The sequence below is a fragment of the Sorex fumeus genome, unplaced genomic scaffold (assembly GCF_029834395.1).
Source record: "Sorex fumeus unplaced genomic scaffold, SorFum_2.1 ptg000024l, whole genome shotgun sequence".
In the NCBI taxonomy this organism is placed as follows: Eukaryota; Metazoa; Chordata; class Mammalia; order Eulipotyphla; family Soricidae; genus Sorex; species Sorex fumeus.
In genome coordinates, this window is record NW_026606081.1 from 35989600 (window position 1) to 36008566 (window position 18967).

Consider the following 18967-nt stretch of genomic DNA (forward strand, 5'->3'; position numbering starts at 1 on the left):
CACTATCCTAGATTCAAGCTACTTTCATGTCTCTGATGAACAGTGTCAAGTGTAAATCTTCCTACACTTTTTCCCTTTCACCCTCTTTTGTTCACAATATTGCCAGGGTGATCTTTTTAAATGCATCATGGATCCTAACCACTTGATCTCCTTCCAAGAGTTAGGCTAACATAAAAAGGTCTTGACAGTGCCTACCAGGAAATTCATAAACCATCACCACACTCCTCCTCTGCCCCCCTTCACTCTGATCCCAGACATAGTAGCCTTTCAATACTCAATCTGCCATGTTCTCTCTCACAAGATTCTTATGAACACTGTTCTCTACGGAAGGGACATTTTGCTTAAACTTTATTTCAACTATCCCTTCCTCAGAGAAGTCATTCCTGAATTTCCAGAACAGGCCAAATTCCCCAATAAGATAATTTAATAGTGGCAGAGGATGCTTGTTTTTTGCAGTGTTTCTCACATTTGTAATTTTATGTTGGTTTTGTTCTTCTATTAAAGGCCATCTTGTCCCATCCCATCCCCACCCAGCAAGACATCATAAAAAAGACATAAGTGCACAGCAAATATTTGTTGGTGCATCTAAGCTAGAAGACTTTATGTTGGCAGAGTAAATCACTTTTCTAGTGCTGGCGCCCTAAACTTACATCTTCATTATGACATCTTGCTGGGTAGGGATGGGGTGGGAAAAGTTGACCTTAAAAAAAGAAAAACCACACCAATGCAAAATCACAATTGAGAAACATACTGAAAAAAAAAATGAGAAGCCAACATTGGAAAATAAGCCCACTCTGCCCACTCTTCTTATCTTATAAGCCTCATTTGAAACTGCTGCTACATTTCATCTATGTGCCTGGCATTGTTAATGTCTGATAAATTCTGTATTCCTATGTTGCAGTTAAAAGATTTGATTAAACCAAGTTGTTCACTCCATGGCTTAGAGGCCAGCCACACATTCTAGGGGTAAAGGCAGCTCAGATAGAGAAGGGAGCACCAAATAAAGGGTGCTGGGAAGATCCACCCAGGATGGGAGATGCATGCTGAAAGTAGTCTATAGACCGAACATGATTGCCACCCAATGTCTCTTCTGCAGACCACAGCACGCAAAAGGAGAGACAGAACAAAAGGGAGTGCCCTGTCACAGAGGCAGGGTGGAATGGGGGGTGGGAGGGTGGGAGGGATACTGGGATTGGTGGGGGTGGAGAATGGGCACTGGTTGTAGGATGAGTACTTGATCATTGTATAACTGAAACTCAAGCACAACAACTTGTAAGTCTACAACTGTACCTCATGGTGTTTCACTAACAAAACAAAAAAACAAAACAAAACAAAAAAGACTTGATTAATAGCACTAATTTCACTCACACTTAACTTTCTCACATCCTAAACACTTAACTAAGTACAGACAGGTATAGATAATCAATAGTTAATAATTTTAAAGGAATAATTTTTATTTGAAATGCAGATTTTACTTTATTGTATTTGTGAATTTTTAATTACTGAGTATTTAATATATCCTCACAATCTTGCACTTCAATTAAATCTGTTGGCATAAAATAATGCTCAGTCCTGATAAAACTGGTAAAGTGTTACTTTTTAACTACAACAAATATTTAAGACACTTTTATATGATAAAAAAATCAATATGAACCCACTGTGATTTAAAACAACACACTAGTCCTCATAATACAGCTCAATACAAAATAGATGTTGCCTGATAATTCACATCCAATTTAGGTCTTTATTATCAAGCAAATATTTTCTTTAAAGACTAATGCTGGACCAGAGAGATAGCACAGCAGGTAAGGTGATTGCCTGGCACACAGCCAGCCAGGATTAGATCTCTGACAACCAATATGTTCACCCGAGTCCCACTAGGAGTGATCCCCCCCAAAAGCTAATGCTTTGACTGTTTTAACTTACAAATCCAAGTAACTCACTGCAATTGAATACTATTTAAATGGTCCTTTATGACTCTTCATGAGTAAATGTTATGTTTTCCAGTTTGGGAATATTACTATATTCATAGTAATTCACATATATTTAATTGTTAAATCATAATCTCAGGGTTCTGGAACATATCTCAGTGGCATAGTACTTGCTTTGGGTTTGATCCGGGGCACCCAAAATGTCATTATTTCTTATATTTTTTTAAGTATCTTGCTATATTGACAGCTCGTCATGGGTCAGAGCAATAGCATAGCAGGTAGGGTGGTTGCCTTGCATGCGGCCGACCTGGGTTTGATTCCTTGGCCCCTCTCGGAGAGCCCAGCAAGCTACCAAGAGTATTCCACCAGCACGGCAAAGCCTGAAAAGTTACCCATGACGTATTCGATATGCCAAAAACAGTAACAAGTCCCACAATGGAGATGTTACTGGCCCACACGAGAAAATTGATGAACAATAGGAGGACAGTGCTACAGTGCTATATTGAGTGTTTTGTGGTTTAAAAATAAGTACCTCATATTTCCTAAGTTAAAGATGTATATGCATTTCATCATAAACCTTAAGAGTTAATTCCTCGTCATACTTGAAACTTTCTACAGAATTGATCAAGTATACCACAGATTTGAATATTATTTACCCAGGAGTAATGTCACTTACAGAAACACCTAAATTCATATCTGAATCTAACTGATACTACTTTTATTCTCATAAAAATTGATAGTTTAAGACATATACAAGAGTATTTAACTTTTGCAGAATTTATCATAGGTTGACATGTACTGTATGTACACTGTAAATATTGGGTTTTTTTTTTTGGCTTTTTGGGTCACACCTGGCGATGCACAGGGGTCACTCCTAGCTCTGAACTCAGGAACTACTCATGGCTGTGCTCAGGGGGTCATATGGGATGCTGGGGATTGAACACGGGTCGGCTGCGTGCAAGGCAAACACCCTACCCGATGTGCTATCACTCCAGCCCAATACACTGTAAATATTCTTGATTTTGTTTTGGGGCCACACGGTGATGATTAGGGGTACCTCCTGGCTCTACACACAGGAATTAGTTTGGGCGGTGCTCAGGGTACCATATGGGATGCTGGGGACCAAACCCGGGTCAGCTGTGTACAAGGCAAACACCCTACCTACTGTACTATTTCTCTGACTCCTACCCTGTAAACACTCTTATTTGATAATGACCCACTTCTAAAGAATGCAATCAATATAATAAAACATCACTAAAACATATAATATTGTCATATAATATATGAAATTGCCACAAGAATTCTTCCACTTTTGAGACAAAACACATAAAGCAAAATATCTTTTTATATTCCTTTATTTTATTTTTTTGTCTTTGGCTGACACCCAATAGTACTTGGGGCTTTACTCGTGGCTTTGCACTCAGGTATCTCCTGGTAGTGGTAAAGGGACCATTTGGAGTGCAGAGGATTACACCCAGTTCGGCACATACAAGGCAAGTGCCCTGTTTGCTGTACTATCTCTCAGGCCCCTAGCACCTGTTTAGATTCCTTATGAAAAATCTATATGCTAAAATTGCCAAGGCCTCTAAACTACATGCCATTTAGAAACCATCACAGGTCATCTATGCTTTCTCCAGATTATTCATATGAAGATAGAATCAGTATACGTGGAATCAACAGGCTTGATTAGCACATGTCACCTATGTAGGGTGGGATGACTAACCAATAGCCAAAGTGTGCCACTGTATAACTTATAAGTTATATCACGAGTTGTAATCCCCCATCAACTACTAGGACGTGACCTGTGATATAGGGTGATTCTAAAAGAAACACGACAGCATGGGCCACATCCATAGGTTCTCCAAACCTCCCGAGAGGGATATTTTTCTTCAACTGTTCTTCTTTCAAGTCTTTCGTCATATCTGTGTGAACAAATCCTAAAAGAGAAATGTATGTTTAGTTGGAAAGGCTGGACACTATGATATACGCTCAATTTCAATGAGATCTCGCACTTAGATACTTAATTTGAGACGGCTGATACACGTAGTTTAAGAAATACAGTTTTTCTGGGAATGAAATAAACAAGTCAACATCTTTATTCAATTTGATACAATGAAAATATATTATTGAACACTGAAATATGTGACCCCAAATATGTAACCCAATTCTTAGTATAATACAAATGGGTGAACAAAAACATGAATAAAAAATTCCTTTCCTTAAAGTAAGTAAAGTAAAGGCCCTCCCGTTGATCACTGATTTGCTCGAGCGGGCCCAGTAACGTCTCCATTGGAGACTTTGTTGTTACTGTGTTTGGCATCTCCCGTGCGGGCGAGATCCTCTTGGTAGCATGCCGGGCTCTCCGAGAGGGGCGGAGGAATCGAACTTGGGTCAGCCATGTTGACTGCGTGCAAGGCAAACACCCTACCACTGTGCTATCGCTCCAGCCCTACTTTCCTTGGGGGAATCTATAATTTATAGACGATATATAGTCACATACACCTTAATTTTAAGAACGTGAGGAATACCCTAGCAGAAGTATAAGCAATGTACCAGGGAACTGACTGATTTTGATCTATGCAGGTGGCGAGATGAGGACAGAGTAGTGAGTAAGCAGGCATCACAAAGCTGAACTGATCTGACGTTCTGGTTAGTTCCACTTCCTATAATGAAGACAGATAAATACAGGAGGACCTTTCTGATAAACAAAAACAAATCTATGGTCTGTTCCACTTATGATGCAGCATACAAAGAAAATTCAGGTTTTACAAGAAATTGGTATATTCAATAAAGCTTACAGAGAATATATTCTATAGTATAAAGCTTTCATTTATAGATATCTACACTTCATTACAAGCTCCATGATAAATAATCTGATTTTTCTATCACAAAGTCCAATATAGTCACAGCTTCATTTGGAGGGGAAAAAAAAAAAAAGAAACACTAGAAATGACTTGAATGTCTTCCAGTAATAAAACAGTTAAGGTAAATTATTGGCCACTCATGCAATAGAACAAGTTAAATACAGGGGGGTTAAGATAATGCTCTAGGACAGAGGTTCCCAAGATTATTTAGCCTAAGAAACTTTCCCAGCACCCTTCTGGAAATCTCCTTTCTTCCCTTCCCAGTGAACAAACAGAAAGTGTCCCTCTATTATATCCCAAGGCTACTACTGGCCACCATCATTCCAATGCCATCCCATTGGGGTATCAACCACTTTGGGTAACACTGCTTTAGAAGGCTACTTTATATGGGAGAAAATTGGGACTAGACAGATAGTAAAGCAGCTAGAGCATTTGCTATGCATATGGTCAGTGTGGGTTCAATTCCCAGCACTGGATATAGTCCCCCAAGCCCCACCAGGAGTGATCCCTGAGCACAGAAGCAAGTAAGCTCTGTGTAAGCTCTGAGCACTGATGGGTGTAGCCAAAACTAACTAACACATGTGCTTAGGCATCATATGCGCCTGGAGTAAGAAAATAATTTTACATTATTTACCAATTTCACTATAAGATACACTACACTGTTGAATAAAATCTCTCTTTTTTTCCCCCTGATCTGCGCGGGATGGGAACCGAACCCACCTCCCAGCAACAAAGCTGAAGGTCTCCGCGAACTCTCTCCCCTTCCATTCAGGTACAGCCCGCTCCCAAGGCCTGGGACTTTCTCTGGGCATGCGCAGCTAGCTTGATCTCATAGGACAGCCGGTTTTTTCCCCTGATCTGTGCGGGACCAGCACAGGGACCCTTTCCAGAGCCGCGGCCATGTTAGCAGCCACGAAATATTCTCCCACTACATATGCCCTAGGAACAATAAACTACCTTCTTAGATGGAATCTTCTCTATTTTAGCTCAGCCACTAGAAACTCAGTAGCCAATAACTCATAAGCCTATATCAACTCACACTGCATATCAAGCAGAATAGTAACAGTGAACGTGAAGGATTAAACCACACTTGTCACAATGGTAAAGCAATGCAAAAGCCCACCAAACTTTCTTATTGAAGAGGCTAGCCCAGAAGACATCAACAGTACTGTAGTTAGACAACCTCTCTGACAAGGAATTCAGAAGGGAGCTACTCAGGATGGTTAGGGAATGAAAAGAAACAATGGAAAGCAATGCCAGTAAAAGACAAGAGGATTTGAAGGCAGAAATGAGGAAAATGCAATCGGAAATGTCAGACCTGAAAAACCTGGTAGGCGAATTGAAAAACTCAGTGGAAGGCCTCAGAAGCATAGTAACAGCCGCTGAGAACAGAATCAGTGAGCTCGAAGATGAAGTTCAGAGACTCTCCAGGAAAGAGCAGAAAATGGAAAAGAGACTCACTATTCGGGAACAGATGGCAAGAGAAGATCGTGACGAAGCCAAGAGGGCTAACTCCAAGAATTATTGGAGTCCCAGAGGGACAGGAAGAAAACCTTGATGAAGAAGAAACTGTCAAAGACATCATTGCTACAACATTTCCAGAGCTGAAGAAAACATGTGACCACATTCAGGAGGCCCGAAGGGTACAAGCTAGAAGAAATCCGAATAAAAATACCCCAAGACACATTCTGATCAAAATGACCAAAACCTTAGAAAGAGACAAAATTCTGAAAGCAGCAAAATCGAAGAAAGAAATCTCTTACAAAGGAGCATCCTTAAAATTCACAGCTAATTTTTCTGATGAAACCTTCATGGCCCGAAAACAATGGTGGGACATAGTAAAAAAACTCAATGAAATAAATGCCTCTCCAAAAATACTTTACCCAGCGAGACTCTCATTCATAATAGAAGGAACACACAGTTTCACAGACAAACAACAGCTCAGGAACTTCATAGACTCAAAACCATGGTTACAAGAACAACTAAATGGGCTACTTTAAGGCAAGAAAGGCCCCTCAAATACACCAAATTTCAACAGAACAATGGGACAAAATCCCATAACAATAATCTCTCTCAATGTCAATGGGCTAAACGCACCAATTAAAAGACATAGAGTGGCAGGATGGATTAGAAAATTGAACCCAACATTCTGCTGCCTGCAAAAAAACACATCTCAATAGTCAAAGCAAAAACAGACTCAGAGTCAAAGGCTGGAAAACAATCCTACAGGCAAACAGCTCCCATAAAAAAGCTGGGGTAGCCATCCACATCGATTTCAGAGTGAAGAAGGTCATAAGAGACAGTGAAGGCCATTTCTTATTGATCAAAGGATCTGTACAACAGGAAGAACTTAAAATAAAAAATGAATATGCACCTAATGAGAGACCAGCAAAGTACTTTAAACAACTACTCATAGATTTGGAAAAAGACATCAATAGCAACATAATACTAGTGGGAGACTTCAACACCGTTTTGTCACCTCTTGATAGATCAACCAGACTCAAGCTTAGCAAGGACATACTTTAACTGAGTGAAACAATGGAAGAAAGGACTTAGTAGATATATACAGGACACTTCATCCACAAAAAGCTGAATACACATTCTTCTCAAGCGTACATGGAACATTCTCCAAGATAGACCACATGCTGAGCCACAAAACATGCCTCCATAAAATTAAGAAGATAGAGATTGTATCAACAATCTTCTCAGACCATAATGCGCTAAAATTAGAAGTAAATCACACACAAAAACAGAAAACTAAATCAAACACCTGGAAATTAAACAGTGCTGGACTGGAGCGATAGCACAGCGGTAGGGCGTTTGCCTTGCACGCAGCCAACATGGCCGACCCGACTTTGATTCCTCCGCCCCTCTTGGAGAGCCCGGCAAGCTACTGAGAGTATCTCACCCGCACAGCAGAGCCTGGCAAGCTCCCCGTGACGTATTCGATATGCCAGACACAGTAACAACAAAGTCTCCAATGGAGACATTACTGGGCCTGCTCGAGCAAATCGATGATCAACGGGAGGGACTTTACTTTACTTTTACTTTACTATTGAATGAGTGGCTTAGACAGGAAATCAAAGAGGAAATGAAAAGATTCCTAGAAACGAATGAAAATGAGAACACGAGTTACCAAAACTTATGGGACACAGCAAAAGCTGTGTTAAGAGGAAAGTTTATAGCTCTACAAGCATTCCTCAGGAAGGAGGAGCGAGCACACATAAGAAACCTAACCTCACAGCTTAAGAGCTTGGAGAAGGACCAAAAAAAGGAGCACAACCCAAACAGGAAAAAGGAAATAATAAAACTCAGAGCAGAGATTAACGAGATGGAAACCCAAAAAACAATCCGAAAGATCAATGAAACCAAGAGTTGGTTCTTTGAGAAAATTAACAAGATCAATAAGCCTCTAGCAAAACTCACAAAGAAAGGGAGAGAGAAAACCCTAATAAGCTGAATCAGAAACGAAAAGGGGGTCATTACAACAGAAACTACAGAAATTCAAAGGATCCTCAGGGAATACTTTGAGAAGCTTTATGCCACGGAACATCAAAACCTCGAGGAAATGGATAAATTCCTAGACTCCTACAGACTCCCAAGGCTGAACCAAGAAGACCTGGAATACCTGAACAGACCTATCACCATCAAGAAAATTGAAATGGTAATAAAAAGTCTCCCCAAGCACAAAAGTCCTGGATTCACTAGTGAATTCTTCAAATCTTTAAAGAAGACTTGCTCCCAATCCTCTTTAAGCTTTTCCACGAAATGGAAATATCAAAAACACTTCCGAACATTTTCTCCGAAGCAAATATCACACTGATACCAAAAGCAGACAGAGATACCACAAAGAAAGAGAATTACAGACCGATATCCCTGATGAACACAGATGCAAAGATCCTCAACAAACTATTAGCAAATAGAATCCAACTACTCATCAAAAAGATCATACACTATGACCAAGTAGGATTCATCCCAGGGATGCAAGGATGGTTTAACATTCGGAAATCAATCAACATAATCCATCATATCAACAAAAGAAAAGATAGAAAGCATATGATTATATCAATAGATGCAGAGAAAGCATTTGACAAGATCCAGCACCCCTTTATGATGAAAACCCTAGCCAATATGGGTATAGAGGGGACTTTCCTCAACATAATTAAAGCCATCTACCACAAGCCTACTACAGGAAGCATCATCCTTAATGGGGAAAAACTGAGAGTCTTCCCTCTAAGATCAGGGACGAGACAAGGATGCCCACTCTCTCCACTGCTGTTCAATATAGTACTGGAAGTACTTGCAATAGCGATTAGGCAAGAAAAACATATTAAGGGCATTCAGGTAGGAAAGGAAGAAATCCAGCTCTCACTATTCGCAGATGATATGATACTATACTTAGAGAACCCAATAACTTCCACCAAAAAACTCCTAGAAACAATAGACTCATATAGTAAAGTTTCAGGCTATAAAATCAATACCCAAAAGTCCATGGCTTTCCTATATGCAAACAGTGAGAGAGAAGAAAGCGACATGAAAAAACAATCCCATTCACAATTGTGCCCCAGAAAATCAAGTACCTAGGAATCAGCTTAACTAAGGAAATAAAGGACCTGTACAAAGAAAACTACAAAATGCTACTTTAGGAAATAAAAGAGGACATGAGGAAATGGAAAGATATCCCCTGCTCATGGGTCAGGAGACTTAACATTGTCAAAATGACAATACTACTGAAAGCATTGTATAAATTCAATGCAATCCCTATAAGGATATCCATGACATTCTTCAAAGAAATGGAGCAAACACTCCTGAAATTTATATGGAACAATAAGCCCCCACGAAGAGCTAAAGCAATTCTTGGGAAAAAGAAAATGGGAGGAATCAACCTCCCTAACTTCAAACTGTACTACAAAGCAGTAATAATCAAAACAGCATGGTACTGGAACAAAGGCAGAACTGCAGACCAGTGGAATAGGGTTGAATACACTGACATCTCCCCTCAATCATATGATCATCTAATCTTTGATAAAGGTGCAAGTAATGTGAAATGGAGTAAGGAAAGCCTCTTTAACAAAGTGTGCTGGCAGAACTGGACGGCTACATGCAAAAAAGTGGGCTCAGAACTCTGCCTAACACCATGTACAAAAGTAAGATCAAAATGGATTAAAGACCTTAACATCAGACCAGAAACCATAAGGTACATTGAAGACAAAGTTGCCAAAACCCTCCATGACATTGAAGCTAATGGTATCTTCAAAGATGCCACGCCACTGGCCGAGCAAGTGAAAACAGAGATAGATAAATGGGACTATCTTAAACTAAGAAGTTTCTGCACCTCAAAAGAAACAGTGACCAAAATACAAAGACAGTCTACAGAATGGGAAAGGATATTCGCCAAATAAACATCTGACAAGGGGTTGATATTAAGGATATACAAAATACTGGCTGAACTCCACAAGAAGAAAACATCCAACCCCATCAAAAAATGGGGCAATGAAATGAACAGAAACTTTCTCAAAGAAGAAACCCAAATGGCAAAAAAGCACATGAGAAAATGCTCTACATCATTATCAGGGAGATGCAGATCAAAACCACAATGAGATACCATCTCACACCTCAGAGACTGGCCCACATCCAAAAGAACAAAAGCAACTGATGTTGGCGCAGATGTGGCGAGAAAGGGACACTCCTTCACTATTTGTGGGAATGTCAACTGGTTCAGCCCTTCTGGAAAACAGTATGGATGATGCTCAAAAAATTAGAAATTGAGCTCCCATTTGACCCAGCAATACCACTCCTGGGAATATATCCCAGAGAGGCAAAAATGTATAGTCGAAGTGACATCTGCACTTGTTTGTTCATTGCAGCACTCCTTACAATAGTCAGAAACTGGAAGAAACCTGAATGCCCAAGAACAGATGACTGGTTAAAAAAACTTTGGTACATCTACACAATGGAGTACTATGTAGCTGTTAGAAAAGATGAAGTCATGAAATTTATGTACAAGTGGTACAACATGGAAAGTATCATGCTAAGCGAAATGAGTCAGAAAGAGAGGGATAGACATAGAAAGATTGCATTCATCTGGGGAATATAAAGTAACAAAATTGAGATTAATACCCAAGAATAGCTGAGATCAGCACCAGGAGGATTACTCCATAGCTTAGAGGCCAGCCAGGCATTCTAGGGGAAAGGGCAGCTCAGATAGAGAAGGGAGCACCAAATAAAGGATGTTTGGAGGATCCTCCCAGGAGGGAAGATGCATGTTGAAAGTAGACTATGCAGAAAGAGAGGGATAGACATAGAAAGACTGCATTCATCGGGGGATATAAAATAACAAAATATGAGATTAATACCCAAGAATAGCTGAGATCAACACCAGGAGGATTACTCCATAGCTTAGAGGCCAGCCGGGTATTCTAGGGGAAAGGACAGTTCAGATAGAAAAGGGAACACCAAATGGAGGGTGTTTGGAGGATCCTCCCAGGAGGGGAGATGCAGGTTGAAAGTAGACTGGACTGAACATGTTCGCCACTCATTGCCTCTTTTGCTGATCACAACACCCAAAAGGAGAGAGAGAACAAAAGGGAATGCCCTGCCACAGTGGCAGGGGGGGATGGGGGGGTGGGGGGTGGGGGGATGGGGGGGAGGGATATTATCCTGGTGGTGGAAAATGGGCACTGGTGGAGGGATGGGTATTTGATCGTGGTATGACCGAGATCCAAGCACAAAAATTTGTAAATCTACAACTGTACCTCATGGTGTTTCACTAATAACAAAAAAATTAAAAAAAAAAAAAGAAACTCTTTCCTAGTAGTCACCATCAATTTTCTGCTTATAATTATAATTTAATTATAACTTTTTTCTCTCAAAAAAAAAAAAGAAAGTAGACTATGGACTGAACATGTTTGCCACTCAAAGTCTCTTTTGCAGACCACAACACCCAAAAGGAGAGAGAGAACACAAGGGATCGCCCTGCCACAGAGGCAAGGTGGGATGGGAGGGATGGGGGTGGAAGGGATATTATCCATGGTGGTGGAAAATGGGCACTGGTGGAGGGATGGGTATTTGATCATTGTATAATCTAAACCCAAGCACAAAAAATTGTAAATCTACAACTGTACCTCATGGTGTTTAAAAAAAAAATTTCGGAATTTCAAAATCATGTGGCCCTACTGCAGCCACATGACATGTTATTCATAGCCAGAAATAGAACACAAATTGTCTACTGTTGCCTTTTCAGTAGATCTGAGTGTTGGGGTAATCTCTCAAATAATAATAGTGGGTTTGGTGTCAAAATATTGAATGTGATAAAAGTAGAGAGAGAGTAATATGGAAATCATCTGCCCCACAGTTGGGGTGAGGGTGTGGGATGGGGTTACACTGGGGTTTTTGGTAGTGGAGAATGGGCACTGGTGAAGGTATGGGTGTTTCATTGTATGACCGAGACTTAGACCCGAAAGCTTTGTAACTGCTCTCACGGTGATTCAATAAATAAAATTATAAATAATAATAATGATGATGATGAAAGGTCAAAGGGATGATTGGGGGAACTGCACTTATCTTATGCTCCCTCCCCATACTGGGTCAATAGGATTTCATTTATTTGCTGCTTTGGATAGCTGCACCATGGGTTCAACCTTCTCCAGGAAGCATACCAATGACATATCTTGTGATTTATTTATTTTTTTGCAATGTATATACTCTTTTGTGTTTTTGTGTATTTTCACCTCAGACCCTCATTCCTGCACTGTGTTCTCTGACACATCAGGCTATCTCAGGGAAAACAGCTTCCAAAGAAGAAGGGGAGACCTGTAGAGAAGATGTGAAGCTGTAGCAACAGCTCCATATCTGCACAGCAGGGATACTTTTTATTGCTTGAGCACCAGGGAGAAAACTAGTTGGAGTGGATAGACTATTGAACAATCTCATTTTCATCAACTATAAGCTGGCTCTTCTGCTGTTCTAATCTCTTGAATCCCCTCCAGCTTCAGTGTTTTCATGGAGACTAGGTTTCCCCTCAGTTACCCCGTAATTTGATCTTCTCCTAGAAACTGAAAACTTGTCTGATCAGGAAAAGCATTAAAACATATGCCATGATTGCAGAGCTATCTCCCCTGACACCTGATTCACGGGTCTTAGGCTATAATCCCAACCAGTGTGTTATGCTAAGATTCAGCATAAGGAAAAAACATACACAAATAAATAACATCTACATAATCATACCTTTTTCCCACACATGTCCCAGTACTGATAAAAATCTGAGGTCATCTAGAAACATAGTCATAACATTCACGTACAAATAAAAGCAAAGGTAAACAAGCAGCATATTTTCTATTATTTTTAAAAGAAAAATAAATTATGTAGAAATGTGTGCTCTTATTTTTTAATTGGTGCTCTGTAATCTTTTGTTTGATTTTAATCTGAACAAATAGTGATACCCTTTTTATTACTTCACGTGAATGTTAGTTGAAGCAGTTTTTTTTAAAACAATAATTTGATTCTAAAAACCAATGGAGTTTATATCGGGTCAATTTAATTTGTACAGTAAACTAGTGATTTCTGAAAAAAAAAAAACTCCCATGACAGAAAAAAAATCTTACCTTATTTATTTATTTATTTATTTAGCCCTTCTGAGTGGTGCTGAGGAGACTCAGGGACCCCAGCAATTCTTAGCCAACCAGAGGCCCAACAAGGGCCCAGAATGGACCTCTTGAGCCCTGGATGCTGACAATCACCTGAGTCACCAGGGAGTTGCTGCAGGGTCTCCAGGGTCACACTCAGAGGTGCTCAAGGGCCTTCATAGCTGGTACCCCTTGAATGACCATGTGGTGCTGAGGATGAAACTGGGGCCAGTTATGCTAAGCACAGGCCTTAACCCTATGCAATCTCTGTTCCATGTCTCTGTCATGTTCAGCAAAATTTCCTTCATTACCTTCACAGGGTGTTGGCCTTGCATGTGGCCAACCTGGGTTTGATCCCTGGCATCCCATATGGTCCCACAAGCATAGCCAGGAATAATTCCTGAGTCCAGAGCCAGGAGTAACCTCTGAGCATCGCTGAAAGGGACCCAAAAGGCCAAAAAAAAAAAAAAAAAAAAAGAAATGAGGACAGAAGGAACACAGGAATAACAGAAGCAGCCAACAAAGACAACGATAGGGCAGGATAGCCAGCTTCTACAGAACTGCAAGCAAACTGCAATCCAAACAATGCCTCTGGGAAGAGTTGAGGCACTCAACAGGCAATCCAGGCCATTTAAGAAGTACCAGCAAGGGACTCCCTATATCCAATTTGATGTCTTCTTCTGGGAGGAAAGGTGGGTAGTTTGGGCCACCCCTGGTAATACTCAGGGGTTACTTCCTGGTGGTGCTGGGGACCACAAGATAACCTCTGGGTTATTTCTCTGGCCCCAAATGATGCCTTTGGACACTTTTATTTTCAAAGATTCTTTAGAGTTTATTAGGAAGAAAGTTCACCTCATGTGTTTTTTTATTAAAAAAAGTTGAATGAATTAAAGTTACAAGTTCCTATTATCATCTTTCTTCAGAGAATTATCCTTTTTTCTAAAATCATACTGAATTCCAGCAATTTACTGATAAAATATTTTCTCATTCTCAAACTCACCTGAAAATCAATGATGCATTTTAATCTAAAAAAAATTAACTATATTGCAAATGCTTTGCAATAAATATTTTATAACTAGGATTAGCAATGTCTAGGCTCAATTTCCTTTTGGGGGGGGAGGGGAGGGCTTCAGGCCACATTCTGCATGCTGAGGCGTTATCTGCCTCTTAATTTAGGAATTATTCCTGGCGAGCTCAGGGGACCATATGGGATGCCAGGGTCAAGGCAAACACATGAAAGGCCTTACTGCTGTATGATCACTCCTGCCCTGCTATGCCTCAGTTTCTTTTTCCTCAATGGCTGCACTCTGTGGGAAAATGCTCAGTGGATTAGGACATTAAACCAAACTCTGTTCTCTATTTTCCTAATACCAACAAAACTATGACCTGAGAGGGGAGGAAGGGGAGGGGAGAAGCAGGAGGAGAGAAAGGGGGAGAGAGAGAGGAGAGAGACAGAAGGGAGAGAGAGGATGGAGAGAGAGAAAGGGAGAGGGAAAGAGGAGAGGGAGGGAGAGAGAGAGAGGAAAGAGAGAGTGGAAAAGTAAGGAGAGAAGAGAGAGAGGAGAGAGGGAGGGAGAGGGAGAGAGGAGAGAGAGGGAGAGAGAGAGGAAAGAGAGAGTGGAAAAGTAAGGAGAGAAGAGAGAGAGGAGAGAGGGAGGGAGAGGGAGAGAGGAGAGAGAGAGAGGGAGGGATGAGAGGGAGGAAGAAGAAGAGAGAAGAGGGAGAGGGAGGAAGAGGGAGGAAGAGGGAGAGAGAGGGAGAGAGGGAGGGAGAGAGAGAGGGAGAGAGGAGAGAGAGCACATGCTCAATGGGCTGAGGGTGAGCTTCACATGCAGGCGGCCCAGGTTCAATTCCTAGCAATGCATGGTCCCCTGAACACCTCCAAGAGTGACTCCCAGGAACCAAGGAGGCTGTGGCCCCCAAAGAAAACCACATACATAAAATGTCAAAAACCAACAATGAAACTGCGCTGAGGAACCCGGTGCCCTGCGCTAACAGGTAGGACTTCTGCATCAGAGACAAGTCCAGGAAGCCGAGGCGCAAAGACCCGCCCATTCCTCTGGGTACTACCTACCAAGAGTCAAGTAGGAGAGGAAATTCGAGTCCGCTCAGGGCGCGGTCTGCATGGCCCCTGCTGAAGCCTGGGTAGGCAAGACCCGCAGAAGAACCCTCGGTTCACACAAGGGCAGTCGCAGTGAGAGTTCCGACCCGGAGGCAAATCAGGGGTGGGTTCGGCTTGGTGCCGAAGGAACCTGTGCTAAAAGGAACCTGTCTACACTGTGCTAAAAGGAACCTGTGCTAAAAGGAACCTGTCTACACTGTGCTAAAAGGAACCTGTGCTAAAAGGAACCTGTCTACACTGTTTCCGGGGAACCCATCTACGCTGTTTCTTGGGGAACCCGTCTACACTGTTTCCCGGGAACCCGTCTAGCTGTTTCTTGGGGAACCCGTCTACACTGTTTCCGGGGAACCTGTCTACACTGTTTCTTGGGGGACCCGTCTACACCATTTCTGGGGAATCCATCTACACTGATTCCGGGGGTACCTGTCTACACTGATTTCGGGGAACCTGTCTACCCTGTTTCTAGGAGAATCCATCTACACTGATTCCAGGAAAACCCGTCTACCCTGTTTCCGAGGGAACCCGTCTACCCTGTTTCGGGGGAATCTGTCTATACTGTTTCCAGCAGAATTCGTCAACACTGTTTCCAGGGGAACCATCTACATTGTTTCCAGGGAACCCATCTACAAGGGAACCTGTCTACACTGTTTCCTGGTGAACCCGTCTACACTGTTTCTGGGAGAATGGGTTTGGCTTTTCGGAAACTTTAGGATTCCTCCAAGCTATCTGTGAGGGGCCACTTGAAGATGTTTTCACCTTGAAATAAATGATCATTGTCAGAGGAAGGGAGATTTCTGCAGCCACACAAGTTCAAGGACAAGGCCAGCAGGAAGGGGGGAAAGCCTCCACTTCAGAGATTTGAGCCATGAGAATGGGGAGTGGGGGTGGGTATGGGTCTCTGAATCCAACAGAAATTACCACAAGTCCAGAACTGGGACCTCTGGAGCTGGGCTCCATCAGATATTTTCCCTCTGTTGCTCAAGATAAGGGTGCTGGTCTCTGACTTTCCTTGTCTCAGTCTTGCCCCAGAACTGTGAGTGGGTAACTGGGGTGGCACAGCCAATAGCACCCTTTGGATTCTACCTTCCAACAGTGTCACCCACCAGGATGGAAGGAAGGAACAGTTTCACCAAGGCTGACTTTGCCTCTTTGATGATGCAGGAAAAAAATACATACAACAACCCAGGAGTGTTTCTCTCATCATCTGCTGCTTCATTTTCTTAACTATAGACCTAAGTTGTAGAGCACTTTAAGGTTTACAGAAGAAATGAGCAGAAAGCATAGGGAGTCCCTATAAATCCTCTCATCACACCATCCTTATTGGCTTCCCCAATATTCAATACCTTGCTATAGAGTGATCCATTTGCCAAACTGAGACTGACCAACCATTATTAAATAAGGGCCATGGATTTACACTGGGATGCATGTTTTTGGGTAGTATAATTCTGTGTTTTGACAAATGTGTAATGTCACCTACAGATGAATACAGTATACTACAGAATCGTTTTCACTGCCCCTGAAATTTATCGGCAGCTTTTGGAAATTCATATGTATCTTTCCTCCCTTTATTAGAGATCGAATAAAAATGTAAAGCTAGTCTCAAACGCTAAGTGAGACCCTAACAAATTTCAGCCGTTTTATGCTACACCTCATGAGCCCCCTGATTTTCACTTATAAATATATTCACAGCTCAGGGCACTGCACATCAATATTCTGGATTCTATCTTATATAATAGCCAAGCAGAGTTGTTAGAAGTTCATAGCTGTTTGTGTGTGTGTGTGTGTGCTTGCATTTCTTTGCAGTTTGTGTTCTCTCCTTAGTCCCACAAGACTCTTCCATATCATTCCTTTATTTAAAAAGTTCCAGAAATGCTGCTCTACTCATTTTACTATATGCTTACAATGCCTCTCAGGCTGGGCTATAAAAATTATGAACTACCAGTAGGTGCCACTATCCAACAAATGATGTTATTACTGATCACACAACTGGGTTGAGGCAGAGATTCCCAGCTGACTACAAACCTCATCGCTCCTATACCAACAGATAGCTCAAAGGACATGACATAACTTAGAACATACCTATTTCCTCATCACAGCACACTAAGTGTATATGTATATATATGTATACTATATACATATATACATATATACATATGTGTGTGTTTAAATAAGAATTTTTTCTTAGAAATGGGGAACTTCTGCTCATCAAAGTACCTGGTCCAGGACCAAAGCAATATTACAGTGGGTAGGGCATTTGCCTTACACGCAGTCAACCCAAGTTCAAACCCAGCACCCAGATCCCTAAACCCAGCCAACGGTGATCCCAGAGCACACAGCCAGGAACAACCTCTGAGCACTGCTGGGGGTGGCCCCAAAACAAAACAAAACAAAAAAAAGTACATGGTCCAATGAGAATTTATTCTTGATGAAACTCTAAAGGAAATGTATTTCCTTTATCTATTTTTCGCTGACAGTTGAGTATAAATAGCACCTCACTAACAAACTGCAAGCTCACTATTTCTATTTTTGAACATTTTTATATATAGCAGGGATTTTATATTAAAGTAAGACATTAGCAATTTAATCAACTGGAATGAACAGTTGCAGAATGCTTACTGTGATCTCATCTATCGGCTCATATGCTCATTCTGTTGTATATGATTCTAGATCTAGATAAAAATTAAAATGGCAAGAGATCACAGATGCTTGTTTCATTTTGGTTTGGGATCACACCCATTCATGCTCAGGGCTTACTCCTGTCTCCTTATTCCAGGATCACTCCAGACGTTGCTCAAGGACCATCTGTGGTGCCAGGGATCAAACCTGGGTCAGCCACAGCATGGCAAGTGTCCTACCCACTGTACCCTCTCTCCAACCCAAACACAGACACTTTTAAAAAGAATAAATAAGACTGTTGCTACAAACTCGGTCAAGATTTTAACCAGAATAAATTTTTCTCTCTAACAGCGAAGCATAATGGGAAGGAAGGAGTGTAAAACCTAAAACAAAACAGCCTAGAAAACACCCAGAACACTATGATTTGTGCAGCTGCCCAGCTATGCAAGCTTTTCTCCATGAGGTTTCCTCCAAGTGTAAACAGAAAACCTCCTCAGCCTAAGATAGCAGGGAGGACACTTCAGGTACAAATAGAAATATACTCAATGCTATACCACTCATCGCAGCTTTAAATGCATACATCCTTTGAGCCTTAGCAGTCTGAGTCCCAAGCTCATACATTCACAGATGTGCAAAATAAATCAATGTACAAAGATTGCTCCCAGATTATCAGCTGGAATGGCAAGAGATCAGAAACCATATAAATGCCCATTGAGAGTCAACAGGTTAAATTGCAAATACACCCATAAAACACAGACAACTGTCTTTCAACTCAGCCACTAAAGGGATGCAGGAGTCAAGAAAGACCAC

At 41.4% G+C, this 18967-nt stretch overlaps 1 protein-coding gene across 1 annotated transcript in view; it reads right to left on the reverse strand.

Moving 5' to 3' along the window:
- Positions 1-3311: 3311 nt before the first annotated feature.
- CBR4 (carbonyl reductase 4) overlaps positions 3312-18967 on the reverse strand; it is a 29105-nt gene continuing 13449 nt past the window's right edge. The window contains exon 5 of the mRNA XM_056114198.1: positions 3312-3868. Coding sequence (XP_055970173.1) covers positions 3690-3868 — 179 coding nt within the window. The 3' untranslated portion in view covers positions 3312-3689. The remainder of the gene's footprint in view (positions 3869-18967) is intronic.